Source organism: Semicossyphus pulcher, unplaced genomic scaffold (genome assembly GCF_022749685.1).
Source record: "Semicossyphus pulcher isolate SPU_LCO1_2020_fin unplaced genomic scaffold, fSemPul1.0.p SCAF_21, whole genome shotgun sequence".
In the NCBI taxonomy this organism is placed as follows: domain Eukaryota; kingdom Metazoa; phylum Chordata; class Actinopteri; order Labriformes; family Labridae; genus Semicossyphus; species Semicossyphus pulcher.
This window is the reverse complement of record NW_027211695.1, coordinates 631,981-652,456: the sequence shown is the minus strand read 5'-3', so window position 1 is coordinate 652,456 and position 20,476 is coordinate 631,981. Positions and strand designations below refer to the sequence as shown.

The 20,476-nt window shown below is 43.0% G+C and overlaps 3 protein-coding genes across 4 annotated transcripts in view; all 3 read left to right on the top strand.

Annotated features, from left to right (window-relative positions):
* The window catches only part of map4k2 (mitogen-activated protein kinase kinase kinase kinase 2), a 33,906-nt gene extending 24,514 nt beyond the window's left edge, over positions 1-9,392 (top strand). The window contains exons 18-32 of the mRNA XM_069671999.1: positions 29-185; positions 1,424-1,599; positions 1,774-1,815; positions 3,092-3,176; positions 3,471-3,550; positions 3,650-3,710; positions 3,785-3,908; positions 4,230-4,294; positions 4,381-4,484; positions 4,587-4,764; positions 5,553-5,621; positions 5,711-5,797; positions 5,882-5,952; positions 6,043-6,098; positions 6,337-9,392. Of these exons, the coding sequence (XP_069528100.1) occupies positions 29-185; positions 1,424-1,599; positions 1,774-1,815; positions 3,092-3,176; positions 3,471-3,550; positions 3,650-3,710; positions 3,785-3,908; positions 4,230-4,294; positions 4,381-4,484; positions 4,587-4,764; positions 5,553-5,621; positions 5,711-5,797; positions 5,882-5,952; positions 6,043-6,098; positions 6,337-6,424 (1,443 nt within the window). The 3' untranslated portion in view covers positions 6,425-9,392. The remainder of the gene's footprint in view (positions 1-28; positions 186-1,423; positions 1,600-1,773; positions 1,816-3,091; positions 3,177-3,470; positions 3,551-3,649; positions 3,711-3,784; positions 3,909-4,229; positions 4,295-4,380; positions 4,485-4,586; positions 4,765-5,552; positions 5,622-5,710; positions 5,798-5,881; positions 5,953-6,042; positions 6,099-6,336) is intronic.
* Positions 9,393-9,940: 548 nt separating this feature from the next.
* Positions 9,941-14,932, top strand: rbm4.2 (RNA binding motif protein 4.2). Its single transcript, XM_069672289.1, has 4 exons — positions 9,941-10,004; positions 11,207-11,636; positions 11,958-12,718; positions 14,022-14,932. The coding sequence occupies exons 2-3, from the start codon at positions 11,225-11,227 to the stop codon at positions 12,701-12,703; spliced, it is 1,158 nt and encodes a 385-aa protein (XP_069528390.1). The 5' UTR covers positions 9,941-10,004; positions 11,207-11,224; the 3' UTR covers positions 12,704-12,718; positions 14,022-14,932.
* A 1,070-nt stretch (positions 14,933-16,002) lies between these two features.
* rbm4.1 (RNA binding motif protein 4.1) lies at positions 16,003-20,260 on the top strand. Of its 2 annotated transcripts, none has more exons than XM_069672221.1 (3): positions 16,003-16,083; positions 16,949-17,372; positions 17,997-20,260. In XM_069672221.1, the coding sequence occupies exons 2-3, from the start codon at positions 16,967-16,969 to the stop codon at positions 18,821-18,823; spliced, it is 1,233 nt and encodes a 410-aa protein (XP_069528322.1). In that variant the 5' UTR covers positions 16,003-16,083; positions 16,949-16,966; the 3' UTR covers positions 18,824-20,260. The 2 variants fall into 2 exon arrangements, with proteins under 2 accessions (XP_069528322.1, XP_069528324.1); XM_069672223.1 differs by lacking the exon at positions 16,003-16,083 and adding an exon at positions 16,431-16,446.
* Positions 20,261-20,476: the final 216 nt, after the last annotated feature.

Here is a 20,476-nt window from a genome sequence, read left to right as displayed (position 1 = left end):
TACTCTCTGAATGTGTTTGTGTTTTCAGGGCGGTAAAAAGAGTGGCTTGTTCAGCCCGTGCACGGCCTCCCTGCCAGCCTTCAGCTCTTTGAGTCCAAACACAGACGACAGAGACCTGACGCTGAGACCGAGCTGCACGCTGGGACCTGACGCCGCCGTCACTGCTGACTCCACCTCCACTACAGGTACAACCCATCACACCCAACAATCCTTCACAACTCTCAAACATGACCAACACATGACGAAGTCTGACGTCTAAACTGAGAGTCCAAATCAACTTAGGCCCATTGTTCTGCCCTTTACTGGCAAGCAGCCTCCATAACGGGGCCACAAGCAGGAGGGCATGAAATATATAGATCTGCTTAAAGGGGCACCGCTCGTTACGTCTTCATTTTTTAAGTATTTGCAAAGATATGGGCTTCTTTTCCCGCTCTCATGCTTCATGTGACACTGCCCCAGCTTGCAAAGCACTCTGGGAGTCTTCCTCTACCGCTCTGTTTGGAGTTGGCATCTGAAACAGTCCGTTTGATGAGCATCAACCCCTGAGCTCTGAAAGAAACGGAACTACCTACCCTCCCCGTTAGTGCGTAAACTAAGAGGTAGGGCCAATTGCTTGGGCCAATCAGTAGGGCTAATCAGTAGACCAAGTGTCAGGGTAAATTTAGAGGGCTAAGTGGTAGGCGGGATTAGTAGGGCAAACAGGTAGGGCCAAGTGATAGGCATGATTGGTCAAGAGGTCAAGTTGTAAGGCCAAATAAAAGGGTCAAGAGGTAGGTCCACGTAGTAGGGTCAAGTGGTGCTGCTAAGCATCAGGACCAAGTGATTTGGCAAGCTGTAGGGCTAACAGTACGGCAAACAGGTAAGGCCGAGCAAAGTGGTTGGCAAAATTGGTAGGGCAATGTGGTAGGGCCAAATGGAAAGGCCAAGAGATAGGTCCAGGTTGTAGGTTCAGGTTGTAGGGTCAGGTTGTAGGATCAAATGGTGCTAAAGCGACAGGGCCAAGCAGAAGGGCAAAGTGATCTGACAAGTTAAAAGGAAAAATGGTAGGGCCGCTTGGTAGAGCTAAGTGCTAGGGCCCAGTGAAATGGCACAGTGGTGGTGCCAAACCAAAAGGCCAAGCGGAAGGACCAAGAGGTAGGGTTAAGTGGTATGGAGGCCGCGTAGAAGGGACAGGTGGTTGGCCAAATGGTGACTCAGGTAGTGGTAGCTAGTGGTAGGGCTAGCAGTAAAGCAAAGTAGTAGGTCCAATTGAACGGTCCAATGAAAGAGCAAAATGGTAGGGCCAGGTGGTAGGGCTAAATGTAAGAAGAGACAAGTGTTTGACCAAGTCAGGGCCTAGAAGTACGACTGAGGTGGGGCAAATTATTAAGTTGGGAAACGGGGATGATGCCTTCGACTTACAAAGTCTCCTGTGTTTACCAAGTATTGGCCAGGTGCTCGGCGACACAGGACATCAGACAGCGCTGCAGTAACCCAAGTCAGCCTGGGGGGGACGGTGTAACAGCAGAGAAGAGGAGGGCTACCCCTGTTACCTCTCCAAAAAGAGAGACGCCACTATCACCTGAATGGAGCACTCTGAGGAAAAAGACAGAGGACTCTGTGAGTTCACGCAGACATCTTGTTTGTTGTATCAAACATCAGTAATCGTGTGTGAATTTCTAACCTAATAACGTCCTAATGAATGAAGTCTGTAGAGTTTGAGTTTTAGTTCATCTGATGTACATTTTTTATCATCCCCCGTGTTTTGTTGTGTGTAACCTTTGACATTTCTAGAGGGCTGCCTGTCATGGACTCCCCCCTACCCCTCAAGTCCATGTAAGTGTGATATCTAACAGCATGCGACCTCCAAGAAAAGCTGACCTACATGACTAACAAGACAGGCAACTTTGCATGGCATGAAACAAGCTGCAGTATGAACAAGCTGATGTTTTATAGCTGATCCATGTTTGGATGTCACATGCTTCAGTTTATACACATGTATACAAAATTCAGCCTGATATATATTTAGTGTATTTGGAAACCTCTGTACGGAAGCCCTAAGCGGACATGATTTATTTACTCTGTTTCCCCGTGCTTTTTTTCAAGATATCGACTTTTTTATCTCGTTATCTCAAGATAACAACACTGCAGCACCGTAACGTCAGATGATCACAACTCGTATAGTAAAAGTAAAAAGGGAACACAACAAAACAAACACGCTAAGAAACAAAATAAACCAGGTAAAGTGAAACCAGAGAGGCCCCAGGACGCTGCCTTGAGGAACTCCAAATAAAAATCCTCAAAGCCACTGGAAATCCAGAACCTTTTTACTTTGTAATTTAAGGTCTTTGGTACATAACAGTAAGCTTCTTAGAAAATATATACATTTATTACAATCCAAGTGTGTAATGTTGTCCTTTAAGCTAATCTAAAGGCTCTAAAGCTAAGCCTGTTATCTCGAGATAACGAGATAAATAAGTCGAGATCTCAAGAAAACAACCGGAAATGACTCGTTATCACAGGAAAACAGAGTAAATAAAATGTATGCATGTCCGCTCAGGGCTTCCGTACCTCAGTTACTGCATGCTTTCATTTGAAATCACCAATGAGCAAAGCCTGACATTAAAGACGTATTATTTATGTAATGAGTGTTCCATGAATAATAGTGATTATTGTATCATGTTCCAATAATCAGGTGCTTGTGGAAACTTTGTAACAGAATTCGTTATTTTGGAAACAAAAACAAATTTGTCTTTGCATTTGGAAGATTTTTAATTAAAGTATAAATAAAGTTATACATTTGACGCTTATTGTAACTCTTCAAAATTAGCAAAGATGTTGCTGCCAAAAAAGCTCGAGAGTCACTGCACGAGGGCAGCCAGGATGGGGCATTTAAAAGCTGCTCACTGGCTGCAGTGCAGGGACAGACCAGCAGAGGGCAGACACAGTGTGTGAGACTGTGCACTGGAAAGAATGGATACTGTTTATGATGTTAAAGGTCTGAGAAATGCAGGTAGCAGATATAAAATAAAGTGTAAAGCAGAATGTAATTCATGAACTGAAGGCTCACCGTCAGATCATCTGTGTGTAACGTGCTGTGCTGCTGCTGTAGATGGGAGCCTGCTTCTCCAAAGTCTTCAACGGTTGTCCTCTTCAAATCCACTGTGCTGTCACCTGGATTTTACCCACAACAAGAGGTGAGAAAATAACAGATATGATGCAAAAACTACGTCCATTAGAGTCTAATGGATGTAGTGTAACCCTGAGAGTGGACCTCTGCTAAATCAAAAGATCGACTTTTAATCTGACTGTAACCTTGTGAATGAAAACTGATGGCATTCAGAAAATCTTTTAAAAGTCAGCATTGCAAAATATCAGTTGTACAAGTAACAAAAATATAACTACCCTGCATGTGAACTAAGGTCTCTCTGAGTCACGGTGCAGCAAAGGTTTTACTTACTTTCCCTTTAACAAACGCTTGTCCTGCTCAGATCAGTACCTCATCCTCGGGGCAGAGGAGGGCATCTACAGCCTGAACCTCAATGAACTTCATGAAGATACACTAGAGAAGGTAAGAGGAGGACTTATCCATCTGTTTACCATCACTTCTTTAAACATAACACCCTCCACACTAAAGTGATCATACATGAACTTTCCTTTCTACCCACAGCTGCTCCCTCAGAGGTGCACATGGCTGTATGTCATGAACAACGTGCTGATGTCTGTCTCAGGTAACGAACATCTTTAAAATGTTGGTTTATTTCTCTGTGTGTTCTGCTGCTCTAAGAACGTCTCCCTCCTGCAGGAAAGTCCTCCCAGCTTTACTCGCACAGTCTGACGGCTCTGTTTGAGCAGAGAGGACATCTGCAGAAGAGACACGGCAGTCTGTCTCTTGGCACCAACCGCTTCACTGAGCGGATCAGCACCAGGTGGGACAGGACGTCATTTACGCTGTTCGGACTCAATGCAAAGCGCAAAGACATTAACAGACCTGTTGAGACATGAATTTGATGTGTCATGAAAGCACTTCAGCTTTGAGAATCTCCCAAAGTCCTGAGATTACAGATCAGAAACGATCAAACCAAACTCCATTTAAAAAACAAGCATTTTAAGGTAGTGTTCTTGTCGTCTTGCAGACGGACCTGATGAAGCATGAATTCAGATTTTTACGAACCTGCATTATGATGTCGTTATCTCAGCTTCCTTTCAGCCTGTTTGGAAAACAGACATTAACCTTTAACCTCTCTCAGCCACAGAAAGTTTGCCATATCTGTGAAGATTCCCGACACTAAAGGCTGCAGGAGATGTAGCGTGGGTGAGTGATGCAGAATGTACTCTTATTGCTCTGTGTTTTATTCCTTAAAGCAACATACTCTCCATCTCTTCTTCTCTCTCTCGCAGCAAGGAACCCATACACAGACAGTACATTTCTCTGTGCGGCTGCTCCATCTGGTCTGGTTCTACTGCTGTGGTATGAGCCTCTGCAGAAGTTCATGCATCTAAAGGTTTGTACCTGTTTCCATTCAAACACTCTGCTATAGATGCCAGTATCAAAACCCCGCATGAATCACGTTCTCTGTCTCTTCCTGTTTGTGTCTCCATCACAGCACATACCAATCAAGCTACCAGACTCTCTGCCAATATTCGAGCTGCTGGTTTTAGTGACGGATGAGTTTCCCCAGCTGTGTGTTGGAGTGAGAGACTGTCCTAACGGGAAACAACCCGTCAGCCAGCAGCTGCAGTTTGATATCATAGAGCTGAACAGCTCACCTATTTCTTCACCAGGTAGGATGGACTGCTGGGCTTAAAGCTTAAAGCTTAAAGAGGAATTCTGGTGTTTTTAAATCTACAAATTTGGGTTCATAAATAAGTACATTGTAGATGTGTTCAGCAGGCTGTAATGGCTGCAACAGAATCCTTGATGGGTCAAAGGTCGTCCACTAAAAGTTCTTGTTGTTTCCACTGACAGGCTCAGATTGTTCTTCTAAGTGTGTGACAACATGACAGAAAGGATCCCTACAGAGATAGACCTTTTTGTTACAGAGGAAGATGATTGTTTTAACCACACACAGACGTTACATCGCTCTCTGCACACACACCAGACTCCATTCAGAAAAACACTGATTTTACCTCACAGGACACAGGAGCTGCTGCTCTGCTGCTGCCTCGATGGGTTACTTCGTATAATATATTTAGTGACTTTGGTGTGTTAAAGGGTGAGTTTGGATTTAACATGATATTTGTGTAATACATAATAACACAAACAATCTCAAAAATCAAGGCAGTGCTCGACCTGGAGCTCACGTTTTCCTTCAGGTAAAATCACTGCTTCTGTCAGTGGAGTCTGGTGGCTTTTTAGAACGTGACGTAACAGCTGTTTTTGGTCTCTCCCTCTGTAACAAAAAGGTCTATCTCTGTAGGGATCCTTTCTGTGATGTTGTCACACACTTAGAATAACAATCTGAGCCTGTCAGTGGAAACAACAAGAACTTTTAGTGACGACCTTTGACCCATCAAGGATTCTGTTGCAGCCTGAAGCTTTGCTAACTGATAGTCTTTGTCTCTGTGTGCAGACAGTGGAGCTCTCATGGCAGCACAGGTGACACAACTGGACAGAGACACCGTTCTCATCGCATTAGGAAGTAAGTTCATTTGAACACATGTTCCAGAACCTCCAGAAGTCGTTCCCACTGATTCCTAAACTTTGACTCCATCTTGATTTGTTGGACAGAAACTGTGAAGATTGTGAACCTGCGAGGACTTCCATCCAAAGAGCTGGCTGCTGAGATGGTCTTTGACTTCCCCATCGAGACTTTAGGTACAAACAGTCACATTAACACAAACAGTGAATGGGTCCTGATGCTCCTGCTGACAGTTTGATTGACACGTCATGTTGTCACAGTGTGCTTACAGGACAGTGTGCTCGCCTTCTGGAAGCATGGCCTTAAAGGGAAGAGCTTCCATTCCAACGAGGTGATGAGTCACAAAATGTATGTCAGGCTTATGTGTCTGTGACGGACTCTATTTCATGTATGCACCTGTCTGTTTCATCTCTTTCTGCAGGTAACACAAGAGATCACAGACGAGAGTCGAGTGTTCAGAGTCTTGGGGACGAACAGGTGCGTTACCTCTGATCTGACCGATCGGTGAGACAGCAGCAGAAGTAGCAGAAGAACTGCTAGAAAGAGGAGAGAACAATAAAACAACATGTTCTAATAGTAGCAGATAATAGCAGCCAAACTTGGATGTTCTTACTTATTGCTTTTTGTTTGTAAGATAAAAAATGTTTTCTACTTTTGAATCATTTTGATATTTAATATATGTTTGGTTGTGTTTGATTCCTTCCTCTCCACACAGGGACATCATCCTCCAGAGCACACCGACAGACGAGCCGTCCGCTCTGAGTAACCTCTACATCCTGACGGGACATGAGAGCAGCTACTGAGAGGAAACAAAGGTCACCCCTTTAAACTCACACTGAAGAGAAACCTGTTCTTTATGTCTGCCGTGGAAGTGACTTCCTCCTTTACTGAAGCTGTAGCAGCACTAACTAATCCCCCCCACTGTTTCTATGGAAGCCTACAGGGGACAGTATTAAGATTATAATGTAATTAAAATGCAAACGTTGATCCACAACAGTGTTAAACTTTGTCTCATCAGGGTCCTAAACGAACTCTGTGGTGCCGATACAAACCCTGTTACAATGAATCTATTTAAACTTCTTTTAACAAACATCAACACTCTGATCATCTTCACACACTTCAAATACTAAACTCAGCTTGAAAAAAAGGTGTAAAAAAGGCTTTTGACTCAGCTTAACCTTCACAAACGTGCAGGATCAGAGAACCTGCGGCAGACGCTGGAACTCATCGTGTTAGCGTTGCTGTCATACTAAAGCCAACCTCTCCTCACCCTCTCATCCGTGGAGCAACACTTCTCTGTGAATTATCTCTAAGCCGTACTTCCTCCGTGATCGTCATTCTTCCTTCTTTGTTCTACATGCCGCCACATTGTTAAAACGTTGGCCTCTTTTCCACAGTTAGCGGGAAGGTCGCACCCGGCTGGATTGCGGCTCACCAAAATACAGGAAGACGGTGCACAGCGAGGGTCAGTTCAGAAAGTGCGATACAGTTGATGACGGTCAGACGTTGTAGTGATGTGAGTTGAAGAGTGAAGTTGAGAAATGACTGCCGACATTCAGCAACACGTTAGCGGCGTCTGTCCTTCAGATAAGATAAACTTTATTGATCAGAGTAAAGGACAGCGTAAAACCAGTGATGGATGAAAAAGGCGAGACTAAAGGATAAAATGCAATAATATAAATATGTACACTCTGTACACCTCTCACTCATTGTGGATGATTATTGACTTTATTCACCAACATAGATTGTGACCCTTGTCTCACTCGCGGCAGGTGTTAATCTAAGCTGTGTGTGAGTGTTAATACCATAAAAACTTTGATTAAAATGCATTAATGCAGTGTGCATTCTCACATACTGCATGGTCATTCTGTCACTATATAAAAGCTGTAAGTACCCTGCTGTACATATAAATGTTAATTAAAATGTGAAAATTAAAATGCAACATGAACAATATAGCCGTGATTTAACACTTGGTTTTTGTCCGCTGTAGAGAGAGATACAAGCTGTTAAAAAATTATAATTGTGTTATTATGTTTTAATTTAATTCAAATAACACGTACAGAAGATATGTAAAAAAAAAAAAGAGGTAACACCTGATTTTAATTTTATTTCCAAGTTTACATGATCATGTTAATATAGTCTCCTGTGGGCTTCCGTAGTCTGCTGTGAATGACAGATGTTATTATGGGCTTCAGTTACACGTCCAGACTGTAAGTTCTTTGAAACACACGTAGAAGAGACATTGGTCAGCATGCTAAGACAGTCTCTAACTCCTGTTTAGTTCATGAAAGCTGCGAAACAAAGACGCATTCTGTCACGGTGTCAGATTTGACCGTAGACTGACGGAAACAGGAGGAGAACCGGGAGGAGCTGAGGAGGACGAACAAGCTGCAAACACCTCAAAGTGTGAACGACACAGACGCCAACGTTTGTCATTAAAGATGATTTAATTATAAACTGTATATAAGAAGTGGATTTAGACTCTGAAACCAGTGCAGAAGGGTGTTAAACCTGCATCTTTTCTAGTGTCCAGCAGGGGGCGACTCAGTCTGATTCTATAGATGTCAATGAGAAAATTCTTCTCTCCTGATGTATTCCCTCAGTAAACATGTTCCTAATGAGTTTATGGTCTCAGTCTCTAGTCTCAAGTCTTCTTCAACACAGCATGATGTTCATTTAGTCACTGATGCTCCCATTGAGAGTCACACAGACCAGGAAGAGGGGAGGGGTTAGGGCGGGGCTACCTGTGATTGACAAGTCGCTACTATAGCAACCTGAAAAATATAATACGTATATCGACAAAATTAGCATTCAAATTGAAATGATGGCTAACTTAGCTAGTGTTAGCTGATAACTTCTTGCTCCCCTTTAGCTCCGCCTTCTCGTCCAAATATGGTCACTTCTGGCTCCAAAAACCGAGATGGAAAAATGCTGATCTCAATGCTATAGTCTTTAAACATTGGGTGATGTCACAGCGGCTAGCTCGACTTCGTATATACAGTCTATGAATTTAACTCAAAAGCCTCTTTATGGCCCACCTGTCCAACTGGTGAAGAACTGTCGAGAAATAATGTAAAACAGAACATTTCAAACAGCGTAACACTGACCTGGAATATTCTGTGTTGTTTTTATTCTAAGTGAAGACAGAAGGAACCCCTCCAAAGAAAACACATTAGCATCTTGTTGAAGCTAGCTCATGAAGTATTAACCGTTCCCAATTAAAAAAATGTCAGTGAACTTTAGCTTGTCAGCTTGAATGTCACAGTTTGTGTAACCAATTTCTTACACGTGTACTTACCCAAGATGTAATTCTGAAAATCACACTTAAATGTATTTTGAATATTGTGAATGTGCTAGCGTAGCAGCATTTACGTTATATGCCATCATGTTGAGAGAGCTGAGAATGAAGAGCCTTCCTTTGCTGTCAGTGATCCGGTAGAACCAAAACACGGCCCCTCCTCCATCCCCTCAATCTTTCAATTCACACAGGCTTAATGTAAATCCCGTTACATGAGCGATAGCAGAACCTGAATCAGTCTGTCTGACTAAAATGTAAATCCCACTACATTTGTGTGTGATGATATTTATGGTATTTATGGAAAGGGAGCTGTAACACTCACCTTTCCCTGAGAGATACTTGAAAGACATAATATGCATATGGATATTTGTTTTTTTATTGTGTGTAAATGTTCTGTATATAACAATACATTATGCTTTTACAGTATGTAAGGGGGTGTGAACTGCAAAATAAAGATTTTAATATCCTTTGAATCTGAAGCAGATGGAGTTCTTTTATTTCCATGACTAAGATTTAATTCACGTATAGTCACAGGAACAGCCAGAATATGTCAGAAAACATTGGTCAGAACAGTTTGCATAATGCCTTTCACACAAGTATCTGTACATTTATTAAAAAACATTTCTAGAAGAGCAACTTTTGTAGATTACATATTTTTAGAATCATGTCCGATTGCTTTGACAGTTGTTAACATATTTCTTTTATAAGCCCCTTTCCTTGTATATTTTTAATCTTTTATGTACTCCATGAAAAAGTTTGTTTGTTTATTATGTAAAAAGAACAAAAATGACCACATGAAAAATGTGGTGTACAGACAATATAATAGTCCAGTAATGTAATAATGTATGGATTGATTTTTAAATTATATTCTGTGAATCACTATTTTGTTTAAACAATACTTTTCGATTTTAAAACATGTAAAGGAAAAGAACTGTAATGTACAGAAATGTAATGTGTGCTTTGTTGTTGCAGTACATACTTCCAGTCAGTAGGTGGCGGTAATGAAACAGGAAGTGAAAGTAAATACGCGGTATCAGCGTCGCCATTTCATTCTTCATTCATTGGAGGCCTGCGTCGTCTCAGAGGTGGGTTAGAGCTTTTAAAGTTAAAACTTGAGCTTAAATACGTTTAATGAAGTTTATTAAGTACAGCTGGTATTAAAGCAGTGTTACAGAGGTGCTCAAAGAAGACATTATCTGAATTAGCTGGCGGGCGCACGTTAGCTTGTAAATTGTTAGCTAACAGGCTAGCTAGTTAGCTATAATATTATCCTCCTGAAGTCATACGCCTTAATTAGCTAAACATAAGGACGTCTTTTTAAAAAATGTATACCAATACTGAAGTCTAATGGGGCCTGTGGCTATAATTGCCGGGTATTTTGTCTGTAAGTGAAATAAAATACACTGAAAATGCTAAAAACGTCACTGTTGGCACGCTAGCTCTATGGCTAATAGGAGCTGTTAGCTGACGTTAGGCTAGTCTGCAGCTTGTTTACCATTCAGCGTCAGTAAACATCAGAGATTGGTTCACTTGTAAACCGAAATACACAATATCATAACAAATTCGATAATATTAGATATAACAACTAAGTTGTAAAATCATAGTAAACTGTTTTGTTGCTGCGTTCAAGTGCTCCTCGGAAGTTCAATATTTCAATAGTTCAATAGTTTTCGAAACTTGTTCTAACAGTTTCAGTTTGTTCCTGAGCTTTAAGTAATTACATGGAAACAACGCTACAGAGAAGAGATGTGGTTTTTTCTTCATTGTTTAAACAAAACGTTGATAGCTGCATCCTGTATGTGTGCTTCTGTCCCGGACATGTTGCTGCACCAGTACACTCTCAAACAACTTGTAATATACAGCAAACATTCTGTGCGGCCACTAAAAAGGCTGCCTGAGGTAAACTAATTTTAGGATTGTAATCTCTGAGAGGGAGATAACTAGTTCAGACTGGCTTTATTTTTTTGCAGATTCTGATCCTTAAACATTTGCCTGGATACCAGTAGGATTGACTCTCAAATCCCTCTGCTAAAGTAAACAAACCGGCTATGCTTGTTCAAAGCAAACATAAAATTAGATTTTAAAAATCAGATGGGACATTTAAAAAAAATATTATAATATGTAGTCAGCGTGTCAGGATTAATGTAGTCATTACAAAAACTTCTTATTTGCTCGGGCTTTATTTTCTAATGCCAAAGGAGCAACACTTTACATCCCTTTTAGATAAACTATAAAAATTGCTTGTGGTTGAACAATATTAATTGACATATTTTTCTGAATCTCCCAGGACACACAGAACGGCATCATGGTGAAAATTTTTATTGGCAACCTGGCCTGCAACGCCACCCCTGATGAGCTGCGTGAACTCTTCGAAAAGTACGGAGAAGTCTCAGAATGTGACATCGTTAAAAACTACGGCTTTGTGCACATGAGCAACACGTCTGAAGCGGAGGAGGCCATCCAAAACCTCCACCAGCACCAGCTGCACGGCTGGCGCATGAACGTGGAGATGAGCAAAGGGAGGCCCAAGTCCACCACCAAGCTGCACGTCAGCAACCTCGGCGAAGGCGTCGACTGCGACGTCCTGAAGGCCAAGTTTCAGGACTTTGGCCCGGTGGTGGAGTGCGACATAGTGAAAGACTACGCCTTTGTTCACATGGAGCAAATGGAAGACGCCATGGAGGCCATCGATAAGCTGGACAACACGGCCTTCAAAGGTGAACTCTTGAGCAGAGGGAGCTAGTTCTACTGCTGTTTGTAGTTTTGTCGCCGTAGAGCTCTCGTGTCAAGTAAAAGCCACTAAATGAAGTTTTTAACTGAACAGCTGGACTGAGTAATCACCTGTAAGTTTGTTAAACCAGTTGCAGTTTAACCGGTGAATAAGTAATGGCATAAAATCCCCTGCACCTGACGCCGCAGGTTATCTCGCTTCGCTCTTTCATTGTCGATCAAATGCATTGCAGGTGTTTGATAGTCGCTAAGAGGCTTTCCGTGTCAGATTCCCTCGGTCTCATGCGTGTCTTCTCTCTCCTCACAAGGCAAGCTGATGAGCGTACAGCTGTCCACCAGTCGGCTTCGCACGGCCCCGGGAATGGGAGATCATACCGGCTGCTATGTCTGCGGGAAACATGGTCACTGGTCAAAAGACTGTCAATCCAGTCGCAACGGTAGCCACGGTGAAGGCGCAAGAGGTCGCAGCGGCCGGGGGCCCCCACGCGGCCCCCCAGCTTATGGCAGGGGCAGCTACGGGATGCCCCCACCTCCAGCAGATGATTACATGGGTGGCTCTGCGTATAGTCGGGCTAGTTACTTAGGTGGGATACCGCCTCCCCCTCGTAGGCTCAGCGGCTATGGCGCCGAGCTGGGGGATCGGTATGCAGCCAGAGCGCCAGGCTCCTATCCTGAGAGGTCATCGGCTTACGATCGTGACCGCCTCTATAGCAGTGTTGACTACTATGAGAAGTACAGAGCTCGCCCTTACGGCTCCAGCTATTTCGAGGAACGTCGCATGGCCTATCTCCCCCCTCCCCCTCCTCCCCCTTCTTCCCTCTCAAAGCTCTCCTCCAGTTTAGATCCATACGACCGCCGGCCTATGCCTCCGCCTTCATCAGCCGCCGCCGCCGCTTACTATGCACGAGACCGCAGCCCGATCAGACGAGTACCGGTCTCCTCGGCGGGTTACGCCTACGAGCGAACACGGCTGTCTCCGGTGTCGGCCTCCAGGAGCGCCTACGGTGCTCCACGACCCAAGGATCATTACCCGCCACGCTACGCGCCTTACTGAAGCCATGATGCCAAGGTGAGCACCGCCATAAACACAGCATGTAGACATTTTACTTTCAGATGTTTCTGCCCGTTAGGCCCTTTGTTCTTGAAGTTGGTTAGAACTTGGATTGTTTTTGTAAAGGTACGTGATGGGTATGGCTACTCTAATTAATATTACGCTCCATAATTTGATCTGAAAAGACGTGAAAACATTTTAAGATAGTGACTGATCTTTGGTTCTCTGGTTATAGGATTTAAGGGGCATAAGTTAGAAGTGCATAAAACCAAAGCTAACTTCAGGAGTCGTCAGTAAACTTTGCAAATCGAGTCTGAAAGTTACCACAGGCTGATGGAATAGAGTCTTTGTTCTGGACTGAAAATGAGCAACAACTTTAACTTTCTCTGTGTGGAAATCTGATGTTTTCATATCACAGGTGATGATGAAAAGTATTAAAACATCTGTTATATGTGGCGCAGGGAAAAGGACAAAATTAAGACTAAGAAAGGCCGAAGGAGGCGACATCCTTGCTGAAGCCAGCTACTGATCTGGCCAATGATAAGCCAGCGCAGGTAACTGAGAGGCCGGCAAGTCATGCGTCTAACATAGCAACCCATTGGATCGGCTACTGGCTAGCCTGGTCATTAGCTTCAGAGGCTGGCGACCAGCACGCCGATGCTAGCTATGTTAGCCATTGATTTGACTGGTCATTTTCTTCTGTTGTATTTTAGTGGCGTATTGGAGACCAGTGCGCCGCGTTACCGCCACCAAGTGGACACACGTGGGATTTATCTAGATTCTTTAAATCGCCTCCTTCGGCCTCTCAATAGTCTTAATCTTGTCCTTTTCCCTGTGCCATACTTATAGAGGTCACACATGAGACTTGCAGGTTTATACGGGGCTTTGGTGTGGAGAGGAACACAAAGACTTTTGCTGTTGCTGTTTCCGATGAATAAAAGGTTGTCTTGGTTTATCGAGGTTGCTGAGGTTGCCCCATTTCATGCGCTACAGCCACATGTTTGCCCTGTTAGCCATGAAGCCCAGAATGTAAACACAAAGATAGGAAATGCCAATCTGCCCGACACCTGCAGCTTCGTTAAAGTTATGCAGAAGTTTGGAAAATTGCCGGCTTCCTTGAGCTATGTCTGAATGAATTCACATTGCAGAAGCACAAATAGCAGCACCCTTTGTCCCGATCAATACTTCAGTACTGACCAGGCAGGAACTGGCACCTATGAAATACTCTTTCTAGACACACATCCCCCTTTGAAGCTGCACTGCAGGATAGTGGCCGATGTAACCGTGTTTCTGAAATGGGAATGCTTTCCTCTTTTCGCAGGTCTTTTTGTGAACTGCAGGACTTTTCCTTTGCCGTCATTTCTTCAGGATGCAGGATTCCATCAGCGAAGCATAAAGGATCCAGAAACGTCTTCCAGGCGCCTGAGAAGACCGTTGCCTGCAGATGAATTGTCCTCTCAGTCACATAATATTTTTGCAAACTGCATTGACACTTGTGATGTATAAAAACAATAATTTGCTCACTTTCTCTGCAGGTTTCAGTTCAGTTTTTAGCCATGTCTTATTATCTTCTTACCTGTGTTTCTTCCTCACATGAAGCAACTTGTTTGGCTTCAGTTTGTCATTTAGGAGACGTGTCCTTGTTTCATTCATGTATCTGAACATTTAATTTCCTGTTTTAAAGAGATGAGGGTTAACTCGTGCTGTGTCAGCTGCTTGTAGTGCAGAAGAATCGTATCTTCCTCTAAGGCGCACACATGTTATAATCAGTCACTTAGAAAGAAGAAGAGTAATCCAGAGAAAACATTCCAGCCTCTTTACTTTGTCTGATTAGAGCGTGTCTTTAGGCGACACCCAACCAGATTATTGTCTAACATGAACGGTGCAACAACCATATAACATCCTGACTCTGTTTTCTTTCACTTCGCCCTCAGCTGACGACAGAAAATAACCCGTCATGTCACGAGTATCAGTCTGGGTTGGATGTTTGTCTTCATAATATCTCTTCATTAGCAGATACAGAGACGTGAGGCAGGACTCAGGGTGTGGGCTGTACATGTGAGGAGGCACCTGTGTTTTGTTGAAGGTGCCTTTGTTTGTTTGTTGTTTTGCATATAAATAGGTGGATTTGAAGTTTGTATTTTTCATACTAGCTGTCAAAGTACCAGCATACATTGAAAATCTAAAGTGGATCTGATTTTTAATAAAGCCAAAGGTATTTTGGTGATTCTTCCAGTGTCTCGCTTTGGTTTAAGCTGCAACCCATCGATTTTCTAACACAGGTTTTACTTTGAGCTCGATGATTATTAAACTTTATTGTGATATTTATTTCCAAATATAGTTCAGAAGTGAGCATTGTGGGTAAAATCTTTAGGCACACCACATGCAGTTGTTTTTAAATCGGTGATACACAATGATTCCAGTTTTTCTTTGTTGGAAAATCAGGACAACTTTTCTTACGTAAAGGTGTTAAAGTTTGATTTATTGATATCTTGAAGGTAGGAATTATTTTTTCTTTAAAAGGAATGTAGGCCAATGTTTATAAAATTTAAAATGTTTTTTTTTCAGAATCTTTTTATCTGAAAATAATTGTTAAATTTGTGATATTTTTTAATGAAAGTAATTTCCGGTTGTTTTCTCGAGATCTCCACTTATTTATCTTGTTAAATTATCTCAGCTAAGCTTCTAAGTTGATGTGGCTCAGAGGATAGTTTGGTTAGAAGAGCCACAAAGTATGACTTAATGTTGTAGGACATCCTGGATTCTTTTCCCCCACTACTGTACAAACTACAGCTGCCCTTATAAAGTAAATACTTTGCATGCAGTATGCAAACGTGCACACAAACTTAAACTTTAAAGTGTACATGCATCGGCCACAGTCTGAAGCTCATGTGAAGTCTCTCTCGCTGCACAAAGGATTCTGGGTCAGAATGGACAAAAAGCATGCTGCAAAATGTAACTACATGTCATAGGACATCCAGGTTTATTATGCGTTCTTTGTTTGACAAATTTATTGGGGCATATTAAACATGTTTGTGGTATACTCAAGTGTATGGAAGTATGGGTAATGGAAAGCACCACTTGTCCTTATTGTGTGGAAAGTACTTTGTATGCAGGAGCTGCTGCAGTATGTGATGCTACTTGGAAGCTGAGTCAATCATTATCAGGTATTCAAACTTAATAATATGGATGAATGGGTATTGGAAGCATCTCTTCTGAGCATTTAGAAAATTCCACCACTTATTTTATTGGCTGATACTTAATACTTCCGGTTCATTTCACTTATGTTGGAACCTTGCTTAGCAAAGAAGAGTATTCGGACGCAGCCCAGCAGTCATCGTTTCATTCTCTGAGGGTCGACACGCACTTTGCAGCTTTTTAAGGTAAGGACTCACGAACTACTGAACAAACACACAGCTGAAGTTATCGTGATGATCAAAATGTCCGATGCACGTCAGTAACCAGGTTAGCTCGACCCCCTGTAGCTAACTGTGTCGGTAAAATGAATGTAAACGCTAAGCTAATTTACAGCTAGCTTAGAGCGTGCAACGTGTTTAGATGCCAAAAACGTGGAGAGCACGTTACGTAACTTTGCTACAATGAGAAACCCAACACAGCGATCTATTCTTGTTAACTGTTATATCACAAGTTTTATAAGTCAGCTACTCTAGCTAGCGTTAGCTCTGCTGCTTCTTTAGCTAGCCCCGATGTGCTGCATGTGAGGGGGACTCGGACCACCTGAGAGGGTGGGTGTGCGACCTGTACGCCTCTGTAAAGTACTGTGATAGATGGTAATGTACTATAGATGAACAGTGCAATGTATACTCTGTATTCTACTGACTATATAAGCTGCAGATTAACAATTTCTTACACTTTATTGCGCCTGTGTTTCGCATAAAGAAATAATTGGAGAGGGAGCTTCCTATCATATGCTTATCTTAGATTATAGTAATGTATGCAAGGGGCAGGGCGTCCCATTGAGGCAGGTCACAACCTCAAATTTAGTTATTTTTGAAAACAAATATACATTTTCTGCAAAAACGATTTTTTTCTAATGTTTAATCACACATGCTTAATTGCAGGGAGGCTGCACAGTTTGTCCAAATGTTTCAGATGTTGCAAGATAGCCGAATCATTTCTGCATCCACATTTGAGAAGCTAATTGATTTTTTGATGATCAATATTTTGTCCCACCTTTCCTGGTCCAGGTTTACTGTTGTAACGATAACATGATTTCCTCCTCCATAGTGACGTGGACGCTCCACAATGGTGAAGATATTCATCGGGAACTTGTCCCAGGACACCACATCAGATGAACTCCGCTCTCTCTTCTCGCAGTATGGAAAGATCGCAGAATGCACCATCGTCAAGAACTTTGGCTTCGTGCACATGGACGACAAAGCCGAGGCAGAAGAAGCCATCAGCAACCTCCACCATTATGAGCTGAACGGTCAGCCCATGAACGTAGAGCTGAGCCGAGGCAAGTCCAGAGGATCCACTAAACTACACGTGGGAAACATCGCCTGCACCAACCAGGAGCTGAGGGCCAAGTTTGATGAGTTTGGAGCCGTGGTGGAGTGTGACATAGTGAAGAACTACGCCTTTGTGCACATGGAGCGAATGGAGGACGCCATGGAGGCCATTAATCAATTAGACAACACAGCTTTTAAAGGTGAACTCTCGGGCGTTAATATTACAGATAAAGTATGAAGAATGATTATTTCTGTCATGTGAGGTGATGGGTAAGTTCTGGATGCACCACAGGTAAGTACAGAGAGAGAGATTAAAGCAGCCATGAGTACTTATTTTAAAGCTGGTATCCGTAAATCTCATCGGTAAGTACAGTCGGTAACATCTGTATTTCTGCAAATCAAACCCAACGGTGAGGGTTGGACAAACGCCCACAATGCATGAACGTGCGGTTCTGTTCATAATACGTTAATACGTGTTCATATAGTTTTGCTAAAATTTTGGGCAACATGGTCCAAGTCTCTTTGAAAGTACGGGAACGCTTGTAGCTACACGGACATGTAATGTTTAATTTGAGCGTGGCTTCCTTCATGTACATCGAGCAGACTCCTTTAACAAGCGTCTTATCTGCAGCCTTTGCTGTGGTGTGAACATCCTTTCAGCTGCCTCTGCATGGAGAGAATGTGTGCAACATTACGGATTTCAGCTTTAATGATCATTTCTAAGCCATGTCTTACTGCTGTTTAAGTAAAGTCAGCTTGAATGTCACTGATTTTATGAAGAATAATTGCAGGTTTAAGTCCTTATTGAGTCTTTTCTTTTTAAGGCAAACTGATGAGCGTGAAGCTTTCGACTAGCCGCCTGCGTACTGCGCCGGGAATGGGAGACAGATCGGGTTGTTACCGTTGCGGGCAAGAAGGCCACTGGTCCAAAGAGTGTCCTCTAGACCAAAATGGCTACCACAGAAACGGCTCAGAGCCAAACTCTGATGGATATGATCCCTCGAGATTCGGTGGGCGTGGTCGCAGCAGGGGTTATCATCCAGACTTCAGTGGCGAGCCAGATTACGGTGCCGGCTACGCTCCTGTTCATGCTTTTCCCCGGGGCGCTGGTCACAGCATGGCGGGGTACAGACGGGGCGCAGGCTACGAGAGTGCAATGAGATACGGGCCGCCTCCAGGTTACGGCATAAGCGCTGTTGCGGAACATAGCATGGCTCGGATGTACGGCAGCGAAGCGGCTTACAGGAGCAACAGCTCACTCTACGGCGCGGTACCGCCCTACCCGATGCGACGGTCGCCTTACGAGGAACAGGATCCGTACGGGGTCGTGGACTACTACGAGAAGTACAGGGCCAGTTATTTCGGAGATCGTCGCGCTGTCCCCATGCCTGCTCCATCAACATCCTCCTCCACGGGTTTAATGAGGGAGCGTCTACCCCCCTCTAGCCTCGACCTATACGAGTGCCCTCCCCTCCCTCCTCCACCAGCCCCGGTCTCCTACTACGCACGTGAACGGAGTCCGATTCGGAGAGTCGCTCCCGAGGCAGATGGATACGCATACGAGCGTTCGCGCCTTTCCCCGGCGGCCGCCCTCCCAAGAAGTTCTACCTACGACCATCCGGGCGCTGAGCGGGCACGATATGCATACTAATCCTTGTGTTATACAGCCCAGTGAGAGCCGGGTGACATCTAGTGGATAGGATAGCCTAAGTGCCAATGGAATCACTGAAAATGAGACATGAAACAGTTTAACTCATTGATGACAACCGAGACGAAAGTCAACCATCTGCATGTGAGGCGAGTGGGCAGTTTAAAGCTTAAACAGTTCATGAGTAGTCATTTCAGGTTATAAAAGATGCAGTACAACTGATGCTTTCATTGTCCTATTGATGTGATGTGGTGTTAGTGCAGCTCTGAGATTAGATGTGCAGATACTGAATTTAACTACGACCTGGTTTAGGAGGGTAGCTCCATGTTCCTTATTTACTTAGTCCATAGAAACAAGTTAGAGTAGTGCATGGTGCATGTTTTTTAAGGTGAGTCTTGAGGTGTTCAGACGAGAAGCGAAGCAAATTTTTTGCACATCGCGATTACAAGTCAATGCAAATATGTGGTGCAATTTTTTCGTGACATCCTGCGATTGCATTTGAAATGGTGGACCAGACCCCTGTCAAAAAACAAGCATTTTAAAAGCTGTTGACTTGTCATCGTGCAGAAGGACCTGACAAAACCTGACTTTCTACTTTGCACCAATCTGCAGCCCGATGTAGTTATTTCGGCATTGTTTTGATCCGTTTATTGAAAATAAATCACAATTATTTCTGTTATTTTGGGGTCATACAGCTGTTGTAAGTCAGCTTTCGCGGGCTGTCCTCAACCATTGCATATAAACAGTAATATTTACATGCTCAAACTTGTGAGGAGAAAATCTGCTTCACTTTTGGTCTAAACACTTCTGTAGGGTTACATTACTGACATTTCTTTAGCAGTGTCTAATGTATAACTATGTGCATTATAGTGTATTTGAGTGTCGGCGTTTTCAGACCAGAGTTCTGTGTTAGCATTCGACAGACCAATAAAGGTTGTAATAATAACGCCACATTCAAAAACAACAGGACGGAGGATGGCGCAGCAGAAGGTGTGTGTTTGTTTTGCGTCATGGTTTCCTTATTGTCATGGAGTTCAAAAGGAGACGTGAATTCAGACGTCACCCTCGGTCCATTTGCTAAGGCCACCGTAACAAGATGGCGGTTATTTGAACCCCTGGTCTGAAAACGCCTCCTGCATAAGTGAAGCAAAATAAATCTGAACAGTGTACGCTTCATCGTCTATATTCTTTGACCTGTGGACTTGTACCAAATATTGATCTGCAACGTAAAATTTAACAAAAAATTGGTTCCACTTTAGTTCCGTTTTGTGACATGCAGTTAAACTTTTTATGAAGGTGAATCTTGATGGATTTTTCTTTTATAGTTGAGTTGATTTAAATTCACTTTCATTGCTGTGATAAATATGAAGCTTCTCATCTTTATTTTAATGTAGTTTCATAATTAAAATGACCTAAACTGCCTATGCTGTCTGTCTGATTTCTAACTGTTGCACAAAACAATAAAATCTGTTTGTTTAAAGTTTGAAGACTTTGTGTGTTTGTTCTTCTGAGTCGTACTGGCCTTCACATTAAAGTGTCACGAGTGAACATGAATTCTACTTGAAATGCAGACACTTGAATATAGTTACAGATATATAATAGTTTTTCAAGTTAATGGAATAGTGCATATTATTAGACATATCGGTAAATGTGCCT

What these genes read in the sequence shown, in the direction of transcription:
- rbm4.1 (XM_069672221.1), top strand. Translation starts at nt 16,967, where the DNA reads ATGGTGAAGATATTCATCGGGAACTTGTCCCAGGACACCACATCAGAT. An exon ending in AGACAACACAGCTTTTAAAG is followed by an intron (nt 17,373 to 17,996) that starts GTGAACTCTCGG and finishes TTTCTTTTTAAG; the next exon opens with GCAAACTGATGAGCGTGAAG.
- rbm4.2 (XM_069672289.1), top strand. Translation starts at nt 11,225, where the DNA reads ATGGTGAAAATTTTTATTGGCAACCTGGCCTGCAACGCCACCCCTGAT. An exon ending in GGACAACACGGCCTTCAAAG is followed by an intron (nt 11,637 to 11,957) that starts GTGAACTCTTGA and finishes TCTCCTCACAAG; the next exon opens with GCAAGCTGATGAGCGTACAG.